Source organism: Rhagoletis zephyria, unplaced genomic scaffold, assembly GCF_001687245.7.
Source record: "Rhagoletis zephyria isolate East Lansing unplaced genomic scaffold, Rhagoletis_zephyria_1.1 Rzeph_scaffold_07127, whole genome shotgun sequence".
Taxonomy (NCBI): domain Eukaryota; kingdom Metazoa; phylum Arthropoda; class Insecta; order Diptera; family Tephritidae; genus Rhagoletis; species Rhagoletis zephyria.
In genome coordinates, this window is record NW_016164210.1 from 19,747 (window position 1) to 31,473 (window position 11,727).

Here is an 11,727-nt window from a genome sequence, read left to right on the forward strand (position 1 = left end):
AAGCGTAACGGAGAAAGCGTTGCGAAAGAGACTTTAAATTAATTGGGGCTTTTGTGTGAAAATGGGTGATTACCATCATGAGTACACGGACCAATATAAGGTGCCGGTTATCGCGAAGCTTCTGCACGCATTGCCGCACTACAACATCACTTTCCACAAAATCAACAGCACATTTCGCCCGAATGATGAAATATATTTGGAGGTGAGTAAATATGTAGATATTCAGCCTTATCCTGAGTTTCGCCCGAAAAAAAAACACGGAAACAAAAAGTGAAAAGTGAATCGGTTCGGGGAAAATTAAACTCATGATAAAGCTGATTATGAAGTAAAAAAAATGCATACATACACACATACCGTTGTTCACGTTTTTTATACAGTGCATGTCGCCATTATCAATGCAAAAGGTCTTATACATATGAAAATTTTTCTGAATGTATTTGCTTTATTCCGTTGATTTTCCTTCTGATTCATACATATGTACACCACCATACCGAAATTTCAAGCCATATTTGGAAAAACATGAGATCTTTAAAACATCTTTAAAAGCGCTTTCTATGTTAACTTAAAAAGTGTTTGCTTATCCTGTAAAATTTCCCTAAAGAAAAAAATTAAAAAAATAGTTGTTTTTCTCTGAGCAAATCAAAATACAACCCGGTTCAAAATTATAAGCGCAGCGCTTCTTGACAAATTTTAAAAATTTATTTGTTTGTTATGTTTCATAGAACTATATTCACATAGTTTATACCTTAACACAAACTGTTTAAATCCAAGTTTTAAATCTTGTGAAATATTGGAAAAATTTCAACAAACTGTTGTAAAAAATTTAAGCATTTTAATTCGACTTATTTGTTTATTTCATAAGTTATTTATATAATAATAATAACTGAAGTAAATTTTCAAGGGTTTTCACGTAAAAAATTTTTAAAGGACGTTTTCCATACCCAATCGTCCTTATGCATACAAAAATGTAATCATTTTTAATCGTACAGAACTTTCTCTTCTATTTGCTATTCTACATTGCACTGAATTTCTTAAAAATTTTTTGGAATTAATTTCTACATAGGCGTAATTAATGTCTGATTTGTCTATTTCAACTCCATCTGGCTTAATCGATTTGTATTTTCAATTTAGTACATACATAAAAGTAAGACCTTGAGAGGCAGCTTGAGTACAACTTAAAATTCAATACCGAAATCGAAACAGTAATAGCCCCAGGAACGCCCTTTTAATTTTCTTTTACTATAATAGAGAGCATCGCGTAGGTGGAATGAACTTTTCAGCAAAATACCATATTTATTATACATAGATCCTTATTTGCTGCAATAAGAGGAAAGAGGCCGACATCGTGAGTGCTTGAAGTGCTGCTATGTACGAAGAGTTTAAAATGCTGGCCAACTGGAAAAACGCCCGAAAATTTTATCAGAGACAGAGAGTTAGCAACTTTTTAATGGTGAAAATGTGCTCTGAGTTTTACTTTTGTGTCTCAGGCTGCATTTGAAGCCTTTGTAATGTAAAGGTATTGCCCGAAGAATACTAGTAGTAGCTAACGTTGCCTCGAGATAAGTACATTCATGTGAAATCGCCAGACAACCGATTTCGCCCTCAACAGAGTTATTTGCTATTACGGTTCTGGATCTGTTATCAGAACTAAATAATAAAAAATTTTCAGTCGGACTTCGAGTGCTATGCTATAATTTTATGGTCGCATTTTTACTAGGACTATTACTTTATACTAGTATTTTATTTAAACACCGTCGAAGGTTCATAAGTTGGAGCATTCGATTTGTAATGCATATGCTTTTGAAGTTGTACAACCAGCCGGAAAAGTAGTAGGTGTAGTAAAACTTAAACTGGATATTTTTAATCCAAATACCTGTCTTATATTCATAGGGTTTTTCTTTTGATGGAATGAGTTTCAAAATACTGCCTACATACTTTATTTTTTAGGATGCAACGAAATATATAAATTTAATTCACTTCTAACTAGTGATGTGCTGAATTGCCGGCACACAATAGAAATATTTCGGTACCCAGTACTCCCTTTTCGGTACCCAATACCGATTCTATATATAATAACAGCTTTTTGACATAATTTTCAACAGAATGTCTGTCAAAAAAGTAGCATCGACTTCATTTCGACCACGAATATGCTTCACAATTAGTACGAGTAAGACGATGCTTTCCCAAAAGTTGAACACTTTTTACTAAGCAATGTGGAAACCACATAGTATGTATCAAAATACTCTCATCGCCTTCTTGATATTGTCGCAACAGTAAAATACCATTTTATCAGTTTCCACCTTCGTAGATCTAAAATGCAAGAAAAATGCGTTGACGGATGAAGGACGCCTTTCAGGCCTACAAAGATAACATCGTCCTATTCATCAGAAACAAATGTTTTAAATAACGAAGAGTTTCTCTGCGTTGTGGCGATGGAAAATGTAAATATGTATATTTTTCATCTGAATCAGAATTAAAACCACTATTAGCCCCTACACTTGCTTTTGATAGGCTAGGCTCCCCTAAAACGCTTTTATTTTTGGTCTACATGCGTTCCTATTGGAAGTCTAAACGTTTCGGTACAAAGTATCGAAAGTATTGGATACTTCTTAAATCGGTACCGAGTATCGATCAAAATATTTAAAAGTAACGACTCAGTACATCACTACTTTTAACTATGTATATTTTCATCTTAACAATCCTTCATACTTTTCTACATACATAAACACACCTGCATACTAAGTATAATAATCATTACGCTTCATATCGTCCCAATTTTAGAGTTTGGGTATATTGGGTTCCGTGCCGGCCGCGCTCCTCATCATCTCTCTACTTGGATTGCTACTCTACTTAATGACACGATGTTGTGACAGGAAACCACGACCAGCTCATTCCATTACAAGTTTAAAAGTTGCTCTATCCATTGTAACGGTAATGTGTTGCGCGGCAATAGGACTTGGTAAGTGTTTCAAATTTGTGATGTCAACTTAATTAAAAACTGTGGTGATTGGCAAAGGGTTTGCAATTAAAAAAACATGAAATGGGATAAAAGTTTGTCAACTGTTTACAAAATATTTTTTCTCTTTTTTTATTAAAAATTCGTTGAAAGTTTATAAAAAGCGCAAAGTTAATAACAAAGCAAATTAAATTTCACTTTGTTGGTGAACCTTTTCTAACTACATATGTACGAATGTACATTTATACGAGGGGAGGCTAAATGTTTTGTAGCTGATAGAAATTCAAAACAATTTTATGTTTCCATGTATATAATCTCACTCTACTTCAAAGCATTCCTTACATTAATCATGAAGTGCTTTTAAGCCAGCGAAAAGTATTCGCCATGTTTGTCTTCGAAATGTTCGTCTACTGCTGCCTTTATTTCTTTTTCACTCGAAAATCTTCATCCACGGCGGTTTTTATCCAAATTGGTGAATAGGAATTAATCGCTGGAGGCCAGGTCCGGACTGTACGGTGGGTGGTTGGTTTCTTCAAATGCAGTCTCGGCCAGGGCAAGCCGTGCAACTCGTGCGGTGTGCACGGGTCCATTGTCTTGCAAAAACAGGACTCATTTGATCTCTCCGTTTCTCAACAACTTTTTGACGCACTTTTGTTACCAATGGGGCATAATAGCCTCCGTCCATTGTAGTATTTTTAGGAAGATAGTCGATGAACATAATACTTTCGCAGTCCCAAAAAACAGTGGTAACGGCATTGTTTGGTCTTCCTGACCTGGGATCATCGTCTAGATACTCCCTGCCGTGCTTCAATTCTCGGCTCCAACGTTCGATGGTGGCAAACGAAGATCCAGACTCCCCATACACTGTAGACACCTCTTCAAATATGCCTGTCGGCGTTTTGTTTTTCTTTGTGAGGAATTTGATGACAACTCTGTACTCCATTTTCATACTGAAAGCGTAATATTAGCAATAAGACCCGTGGCACATGACATTAATGACACCTAAAGGTACGTGGGCTCAAAACTTTTCAGCCTCCCCTCGTATGTACGAGTATAGCTGTACTTCTTTTTTTTTGGAAATATTCATAAACTTTAATAATGTTTATGGAACTGGGTGTGTCCACATTGAAAATAAGTTGTTTTGCTGGTTTGCAGGACACACCTTACTACACATTTGTAGAGTATGTTTGTATATTTGAAGTACTACATAAATGGGTACTATGCAAATTTGTGTATGTGTATAGGCAGTCAATGACTTCTGTTGTAACTACTATTGTACTATTGACTGAGAGTGAATGAATTGTACAAAAGTTAAACTCAAATATGCAGAAAATCAACCCTCACATAAACTACATTTGGGCATAATTTACTCAAGTACCTTAAAAAACGAATATATGTATATACTTATACCTATTTAAATACATATTTAGTAGTTACTTAGTTTCTACTTGATGGTAATCTATGAGGCGTAGTTTTACCTAATCAATGATTAATAACAAGTGACGCGTGTTACACGCTATTTGACAGTCAATCGTCACGGATGTTTGCATTGTTACCAGTAAAATGGTCTGGGAGAGTGATGTTAAATACGTATGTGCGGTCGCATTTCATACATACTATTTTAGTTAACGGAATTAATGAAATTGTGAAATGCACTTCTGACTTAGATTTAGGATCAGAATTTGTGAAAGGGCTCTATACAAGAAGCGAATGGAATCCTAGTATGACTCTATGGGAGAGTGTCCGATGGAATCATTAAAATATTTAGGCCAAGGCACGAAAATATTTAAATCTGTACGGGAATGAAATAAGGAGCGACTGAACACTGAAAGCTTTATATGTATGTATATCTATACATTAGACTGCATGACCAAAAAAGAGTTGCGGTTTTTCCGCCGGGATTACAAAATTTATTATTAGATGTCTACCAAAATATTTCGCAAAACTAATAAGAATTACGTGAGCTAGACCGATTTGAAAATACCTCCAAAAATGAAGTTTATTTATGAATAAAAATAGTTTCTTAAAGAACTTTTAGAAAAAAATTCCCTCAGATGACTAAGTTTAAAAAATTTGCATAAACATATTTAAAAATCTTTTCAACGGAATCGTAATAATGAGATTTTTGATGCTGTTTTTTGACTTGAATAACTGGGTAAAACTATTCTGATTTAGACTTATGGGGTCGCAGTAGAAAGGTATTTTCCCACTCTTTTTACTTCTGTGCAAAAAGAGTCATTCGTATCCCAATTTTTTTTTTTAAATACCAGCATATCTTAACTCAAATTGGAATGACGCTCGTTCATCTTACATTTCTCTTTCATCCTTTGAATGAGTTTATTAGCAAAGAGAGAAAATACCTTTCCAATTCAAGTTTTTCTTATACCAATCTTTGAAAAAAGTTAAAAAACAGCATCAAAAATCTCATTATTACGATTCCGTTGAAATTTTTTTTAAATTATTTTTAATATTGTTATACAAATTTTCTAAGCTTAAACCGTTTTGTCATTGGATGGGATTTTTTTCAAAATGTTCTTTAAGAAACTATTTTGAGTCATAAAAAAACTCAATTTTTGGAGGTATTTTCAAATGGGTCCAGCTCACGTAAATCATAATATTTTTCCGAAATATTTTGGTGGACGTCTTAAAATGTTATAATTTCAATGGAAGCACAGTACCGTTTTTTTTTTGTATGGGGGAGTGATGCAGTTTAATATATGTACATACATACATACTATGTATACATATGTTTTTAGACTTTTAGACCGTAGCAAAAGAAAAAACATTCACCATACGCCGCTGAGTCTAAAGCAATTTTTTTTGAGAGCATACAAATTCCAACTTTACTTATTTAGGACCACCCTAAAGCGGGCACCTTTTACTTTGAGGGGTTATGAATTCGAATGTTGGTAGAGCGGGTCGGTGGGATGCAATCGGTTGTAGGAAATCCAGTAAAGTCGTTCGAGATTTTACAGTGACCGATATGTGGGTGCATCTATTTCTTAGTTAGTCGCGCTAAGCATTGATTTGAGAGTTACGTGTCATCTTTCCTGCATACATACATACATATCCGTTGGAAAAAAGTTGAGTAGCGTGCTGAGCGCTTTGGAGCCCGTTCGCGGGTGGCATAAAACTATAGGACAGCATCAAGATGCATACCACAATCCGAAGTTGAAGATTAATAAAACACTCAAAAAGTTTGTGACCGTTAAATATTTTTTCTGTATCCTTCTACATGCATGTAAATATATATAGCTTTTCCTTCCCATTCCTCAGGTTTATATGGCAACGATGATCTTCACAATGGCCTGCTTGAAGTGTTGACTGCTGGCCGCAAGGTTGATAATTTGGTAACCACTATCCGCAATCAGACGCACATACTGGAGAATACTTTAAAGAATCGTATACGGCCACAACTGGTTGAGTTGGCCGACATTTTCGATCAACCCGTCTCAAATCAGACTGCACTCTCCATACTCTTCGTCTCATTGAATATTGTGCAAGGCAATGTGACGCTGGCCACTAATGCTGCTGGTGATATACGTCGACCACTGTTGGGCATTTCCATGACACACTTTCTTTCGGTATGTTTGGTTTTAAAATATTTGATACCCATTTTTTACACACAGCAAATTTTTATGCCTTAACACTTCTTCCAGCGTGGCGATCAATGGGAACTCATTCGTTGGCCGGGTACGGTGGCCACGCTCGCTCTGCTATTGGTACTTTGTGCCGTTTTGTTGGTAGGTGTGGCACGCCATTCACGTTGTGCGCTCATATTATTTAGCGTTTGTGGTTTGCTGGCGGTCACCGGCTCTTGGCTGATGTCTGGCCTTTACCTATCTTCATCGGTTGCTGTTGGAGATCTCTGCATTAATCCGGCTGATTTTTTGGTATCCACCTCGCCCCGCGACCTTCCGACCAATGTTCTTTTGCACTATACTCAATGTGAACCCGGGCACACTAATCCTTTCACCCAACGGCTTCGCGAGTCGCAAAATTCTTTAAACAACGCACGTAGCGCGATGGCGACTGTAATGAAGATTTCCTTGGTACTTTTCAAATCGTCGGGTTTGCAACCGAAATTAGGTGCTGTTAATGCGGATTTAAATAGTAGTGAGCGGCTACTCACTCAACTCACAGCCTTGGTGGACTGTAAGGCTGTACATCACAATTTCTTGGCAGCCGCAAGAGGCCTCTGCGAGGGCGGACTATTAGGGTTGGTTCTGATGTTGATTGCTAGCTTTATCGCCGCTATACTGCTTACGATTATGGTTTGGGTTGATTCGCACACTTGGATCTACATACGAAAGCGAAATGATTACGCCCAGGTTGACGAGCCGTCGTATATATCACATCCAGCGCCACAAAATCATCAACAGATGATGAATGCGGCACGCACATTGCCACGCAATCACAATGGGTGAGCATGTCCCTCAAGTGAGATTTGTTTAAATTTGTTTGTTCGAACCTCCTTTTCAGGCACTTTAGTCCGCCGGTCATAAGTGGCTCCCACACCTTGCAACACCCATCGAAGCGGCAACAGCACGAGATGATGGCGCACGCGCACATGCAGCAGAACATGAGGGCTATGGGCACGCATACGCTAGGTCGTTTGCCGTCGCACAATCATAGCCCTACCCACTTGACTGGTAAGTGTGTTGGAACCTGCGTCATGCGACCAACAGACAACCTCCATCTCTTCAAAGTAGTTTAATCCATTTCCTACTTGCACTTATCATATATTACAAATCACGTATTGCTCTTTCGCATTTTTGCCTCAATCACTTCCCCCATTCCGCCTCTCGCTCCTCACTAACATTCTTTTCGCCCATATTGCAGGTCCCAATAACGGTAAATATGCTACATTAAGCAAACAATGCAAAACTTTGGAAGCCAATGATTTTTACTGAAAATCACCAGTAGCCTGTAGCGATCCCGCACGAAGTCAGCCGGCATTAACACCGCAGCAACAAGCAGCACAGCAACAACTCGCTCAACAGCAAGCTCAACAATTGGCCGGTCAACCGATCTACTGTCACCATCCCCATCCACATTCGCATGCCGCCGTTGCAGCAGCTGTTCAACACCAACATGCCATCTATCATCAACAACAACAGGCTGCTCAACAGTATGGTACATACGGCACAGCTGCTCATCCGCCACCACACCAAATGACAACAGCTCAGCATGGTCAAATTTATCAGCAAATACCGGCACATATTGCTGCCCTACAGCCAAATGGTAATCCGCATTCCATCTACCAACCATTGGTGGCTGTTAGCCAAGGCTCAATTTATGTCTCGAATATGGCAACGATGCGTCGACAGCAGAACTCGCAAGCACAAGGACATCCACAGATACCGCCTCATCATGTACCGCCACATCAGCAACAACAGCCACCGCCACCACACCAACAGCAGCAGCAACACAATCAAATAAAGTCACCACAGGATGGACTACATCATCGTGATATACCAGCTACGTCTGCCATGGAAACGGCAATTTACGATCGCGACAAACAGATTTATAAGTGCTCAACTTTGCGACAAGGCGGCAAGTTTGATCCAAAGTATAAACCTTCGATACTGAACTGTCCACTGCCTGAGATACCGAAAGACGCCGAACCGGCTAAGGTTGAGTCGATCTATCAGCAGCAACAGAGTTACTCAAAGTAAGTGTGATCAATTTCATGATAAGTTTGGGTACTTCCGTTACCAAGATTGCCATTGTATTATATATATATTGGTAAACTCCACAAGTTGGTTTATATAGGATGGGATGTAAAAATCCTGAGTGGTACCACAACGGGCCCGACAGAGGTCTTAAGTGTGCTGATGACCATAAGTTGCCACGTCAGCTTTACTTTAACTTATACGTATGTGGGATCTTTACATCCCATCCCATCCTATATAAACAATTTATGGCATAACAGGAACGATATGTATGTACATGGGCAAATGTCCCGAGCGCGCTGAGCGGTGCAAAACAAGCTACTTTTCGACTAGCTGGGAAGCAGACAAAAAATGGGGAAACAATTTCTATAGATATTTCTACTGGGTATCCGCTGGCGCATATGTGATTTCCCAAATTTTCTCATTTTCATGTTGAAAATTCGAAACGAAAATTTATTTGTAATTTTTCTCAATGATGGTAATTTTTAATATTTTTTTAGTCATCTCAACCGAAAGATCAGGTCTTTTTACATATAAATCGATAATGAAAAAGGGCATTTTTTTATTATTCCGAGTTATAAAGCGTTTTAGAGCGCGCTAAACCAGTCGCGGAGCTCCATCGCGTCGTATCGGCTCAGTTCGCTTGCAAATGAAAGTAGTATTTGAATATTGTTTAATGTCGAAACTAAATGAAATTCTTATTCCACTTCTGAATTTTTAAACGCTTGTTACTCTAAAGGTCTCCGGTAACCTACATTAGTCTTCTAAACTACTTAAACTTAAATGAGATGTTTCTTATTCTACTTCAAAGTTTTTTATCATACGTTGTTTTATGGTCTAGTAAATCCCAGCTTAGTCCATAAGACTAATTAAGCGATTTTTCATATTCCACTTCTGAATTTTTATTAGATTGAGATTTATGACCTCGAAAAGCCCACTTCAGTAGCACAGAAGCTTCCCATTTCCGAACTCAAGTCTTTAGTATTAAATTTATATTAGAGTTTTTTTTTGTTAATTAAGTATAAGATTATAATTATTTATTGATGTACATATAAATATATAAAACATTTATCGACTGAGTTGTACAAAAATATGAAATATGAAATAATAAGACAATACTTAAATAGCCTAAAGTTTTTGCAAATCGTAAAAGTGAGGATTGTTCCATTAAGCAGGCACTCTTTTTTATGACCAGTAATTATTTCTCTAGGAAATTTTTCACCGCCAAGCCATATTTTTCACCTTATTTGTATACTTCGAGAATCCTACAATGAAAATATCGCATTTTATCTGCCAAATTGAAAACAATACAGTCAATGAAGTTGATTATCGGAAAGTTCATTACGGATTCTGGCTAATACCAAGATTCCTTCGCATACTTAGCCATCCCATTTTGCAAAGTCCTTTTTTATCGAACACTCTCCCACCATAAACTTGGAAAAATCAGCTAATCTATGAACATCCATTAAAAAGAAACACATTGATAAAAATCACTAATATCGTTATTTATTGTGCCACAGGACGCTGCAGCGGCCACCAATGAAACTGCCACCACAAATGAAAGCCATACCACCGCCTCGAATTGGCACACCTACATCGTCGCCGCCATCGAATGCGAGCGCGCACGCTGACCCACAACATGCTACTGGTGGACAGCAGCAACAACTACACCAAATTCCAAACGGAACAGTCACAACAGGGGAGATTCGACTTTCGAGTGACGATTCATCACTGCCCTTGCCACCGCCACCGCTGGAGGCAACCACTGAAGTGGGTACTATCGGTGTTAGTGGCGTTAGTGTGGTTGGTGGTGGTGGTGGTGGCGGTGGAGGTGCCATTCATTCGCCACCCAAACCCGGTCATGCATTGAATAATAATAATAACAACAGCATAAACTCGAAAAGCAATAACAGCAACAATTGCCAACAAAGCAGCAACGGCGCAAACAATGGCAGCATTGCCAGCAACAACAGCAGTGCCAACAATAGCGGCAACAATAGCAGCAGCAGCAACAACAGTAGCAGCGCCACTACGTTACCGTTACACAATGGCAGTTCGGCGAATAATCTGGACGATGATGATGATTTGCCACCCCCACCACCGCCCGCCATCACCGACGACTCCAACTATGCAGTGACAGAACTGTAAGAGGCAACGACCCAAAAACTTTAAAGAATAAAATTAGTACATACATACGTACATACATATGTATGTATGTATATATGAACGAGTATAAAATTTAAATCTCGAATAGTTTAAGAAAGAACATTTGGCTTCAAAACTAATTGGGGTTGCACGAGTATATAGTTTGTTGGGTTCAAGCTGGAGATGGTTGATAATACTTAAGCGCACGGTCAGTAGCGTCGTTGTTTCATAGTAGTTGTAGGTTTTAAGATTCCAGTTAATGTTGTTGTTACGAATCTGGGTATACATATAATGGATAGTACATACATGCATACAATTATTGAAAAACACATAAGATATGTATAAAAGAAGAATAATTATTATGTAACGTACTTCATTCGACTAAATTAGCACACAAGCCAATACTATCGTAATCGTACTCGTGTATAATGCATAAGTTATAAATTGCATATACATACATACCAGAACATAACTTATGTGTGTATATGCATTTAATTTTACATGTGTGTATGTACATAGTACGTAGCAAGTAAATATATAAAATAAATACATAGTTGAAAGCTACAAAAAAAAAACAAATACAAATATTTAATGGTGCGTTTACATTTATAAGCATTAGACAAGGACTTTACTTAAAAATTTAAGCGAAAATAATATGAATGACCATAACTACTTGTATATGTACATATGTATGTATGTATGTCTGTATGTATGTATATTAAATATGCTTTGTGTCGATAAATGCTCTTAAATGCTGCAGGCTAGTTAGATGAAAATGGTGAGACAGTGGGCCTCAGACATAAAAAGTGAGCTTAAAAGCTCAGACTCAATTTTTGCACTGACGAAGAAGTGAGTCCAAGCTCAAGAATTTGTACTGAAAATCGAGTCGGAGTTTAAGCTCACTTTTCATGCTGAGGTTCATTGCTTATATGTACGTATATCGCGCAAGCT

The 11,727-nt window shown here is 37.8% G+C and overlaps 1 protein-coding gene across 2 annotated transcripts; it reads left to right on the top strand.

Moving 5' to 3' along the window:
* Positions 1–6: 6 nt before the first annotated feature.
* Positions 7–11,288, top strand: LOC108373902 (protein tweety-like). Of its 2 annotated transcripts, none has more exons than XM_017629838.1 (8): positions 7–202; positions 2,782–2,959; positions 6,233–6,540; positions 6,616–7,379; positions 7,439–7,608; positions 7,799–7,810; positions 7,883–8,630; positions 10,152–11,288. In XM_017629838.1, the coding sequence occupies exons 1-8, from the start codon at positions 62–64 to the stop codon at positions 10,777–10,779; spliced, it is 2,949 nt and encodes a 982-aa protein (XP_017485327.1). In that variant the 5' UTR covers positions 7–61; the 3' UTR covers positions 10,780–11,288. The 2 variants fall into 2 exon arrangements, with proteins under 2 accessions (XP_017485327.1, XP_017485326.1); XM_017629837.1 differs by having other exon boundaries at positions 62–202; positions 7,880–8,630.
* The last annotated feature ends 439 nt before the right edge of the window (positions 11,289–11,727 follow it).

What these genes read in the sequence shown, in the direction of transcription:
- LOC108373902 (XM_017629837.1), top strand. Translation starts at nt 62, where the DNA reads ATGGGTGATTACCATCATGAGTACACGGACCAATATAAGGTGCCGGTT. An exon ending in CCATGACACACTTTCTTTCG is followed by an intron (nt 6,541 to 6,615) that starts GTATGTTTGGTT and finishes CACTTCTTCCAG; the next exon opens with CGTGGCGATCAATGGGAACT. An exon ending in TTGCCACGCAATCACAATGG is followed by an intron (nt 7,380 to 7,438) that starts GTGAGCATGTCC and finishes CCTCCTTTTCAG; the next exon opens with GCACTTTAGTCCGCCGGTCA.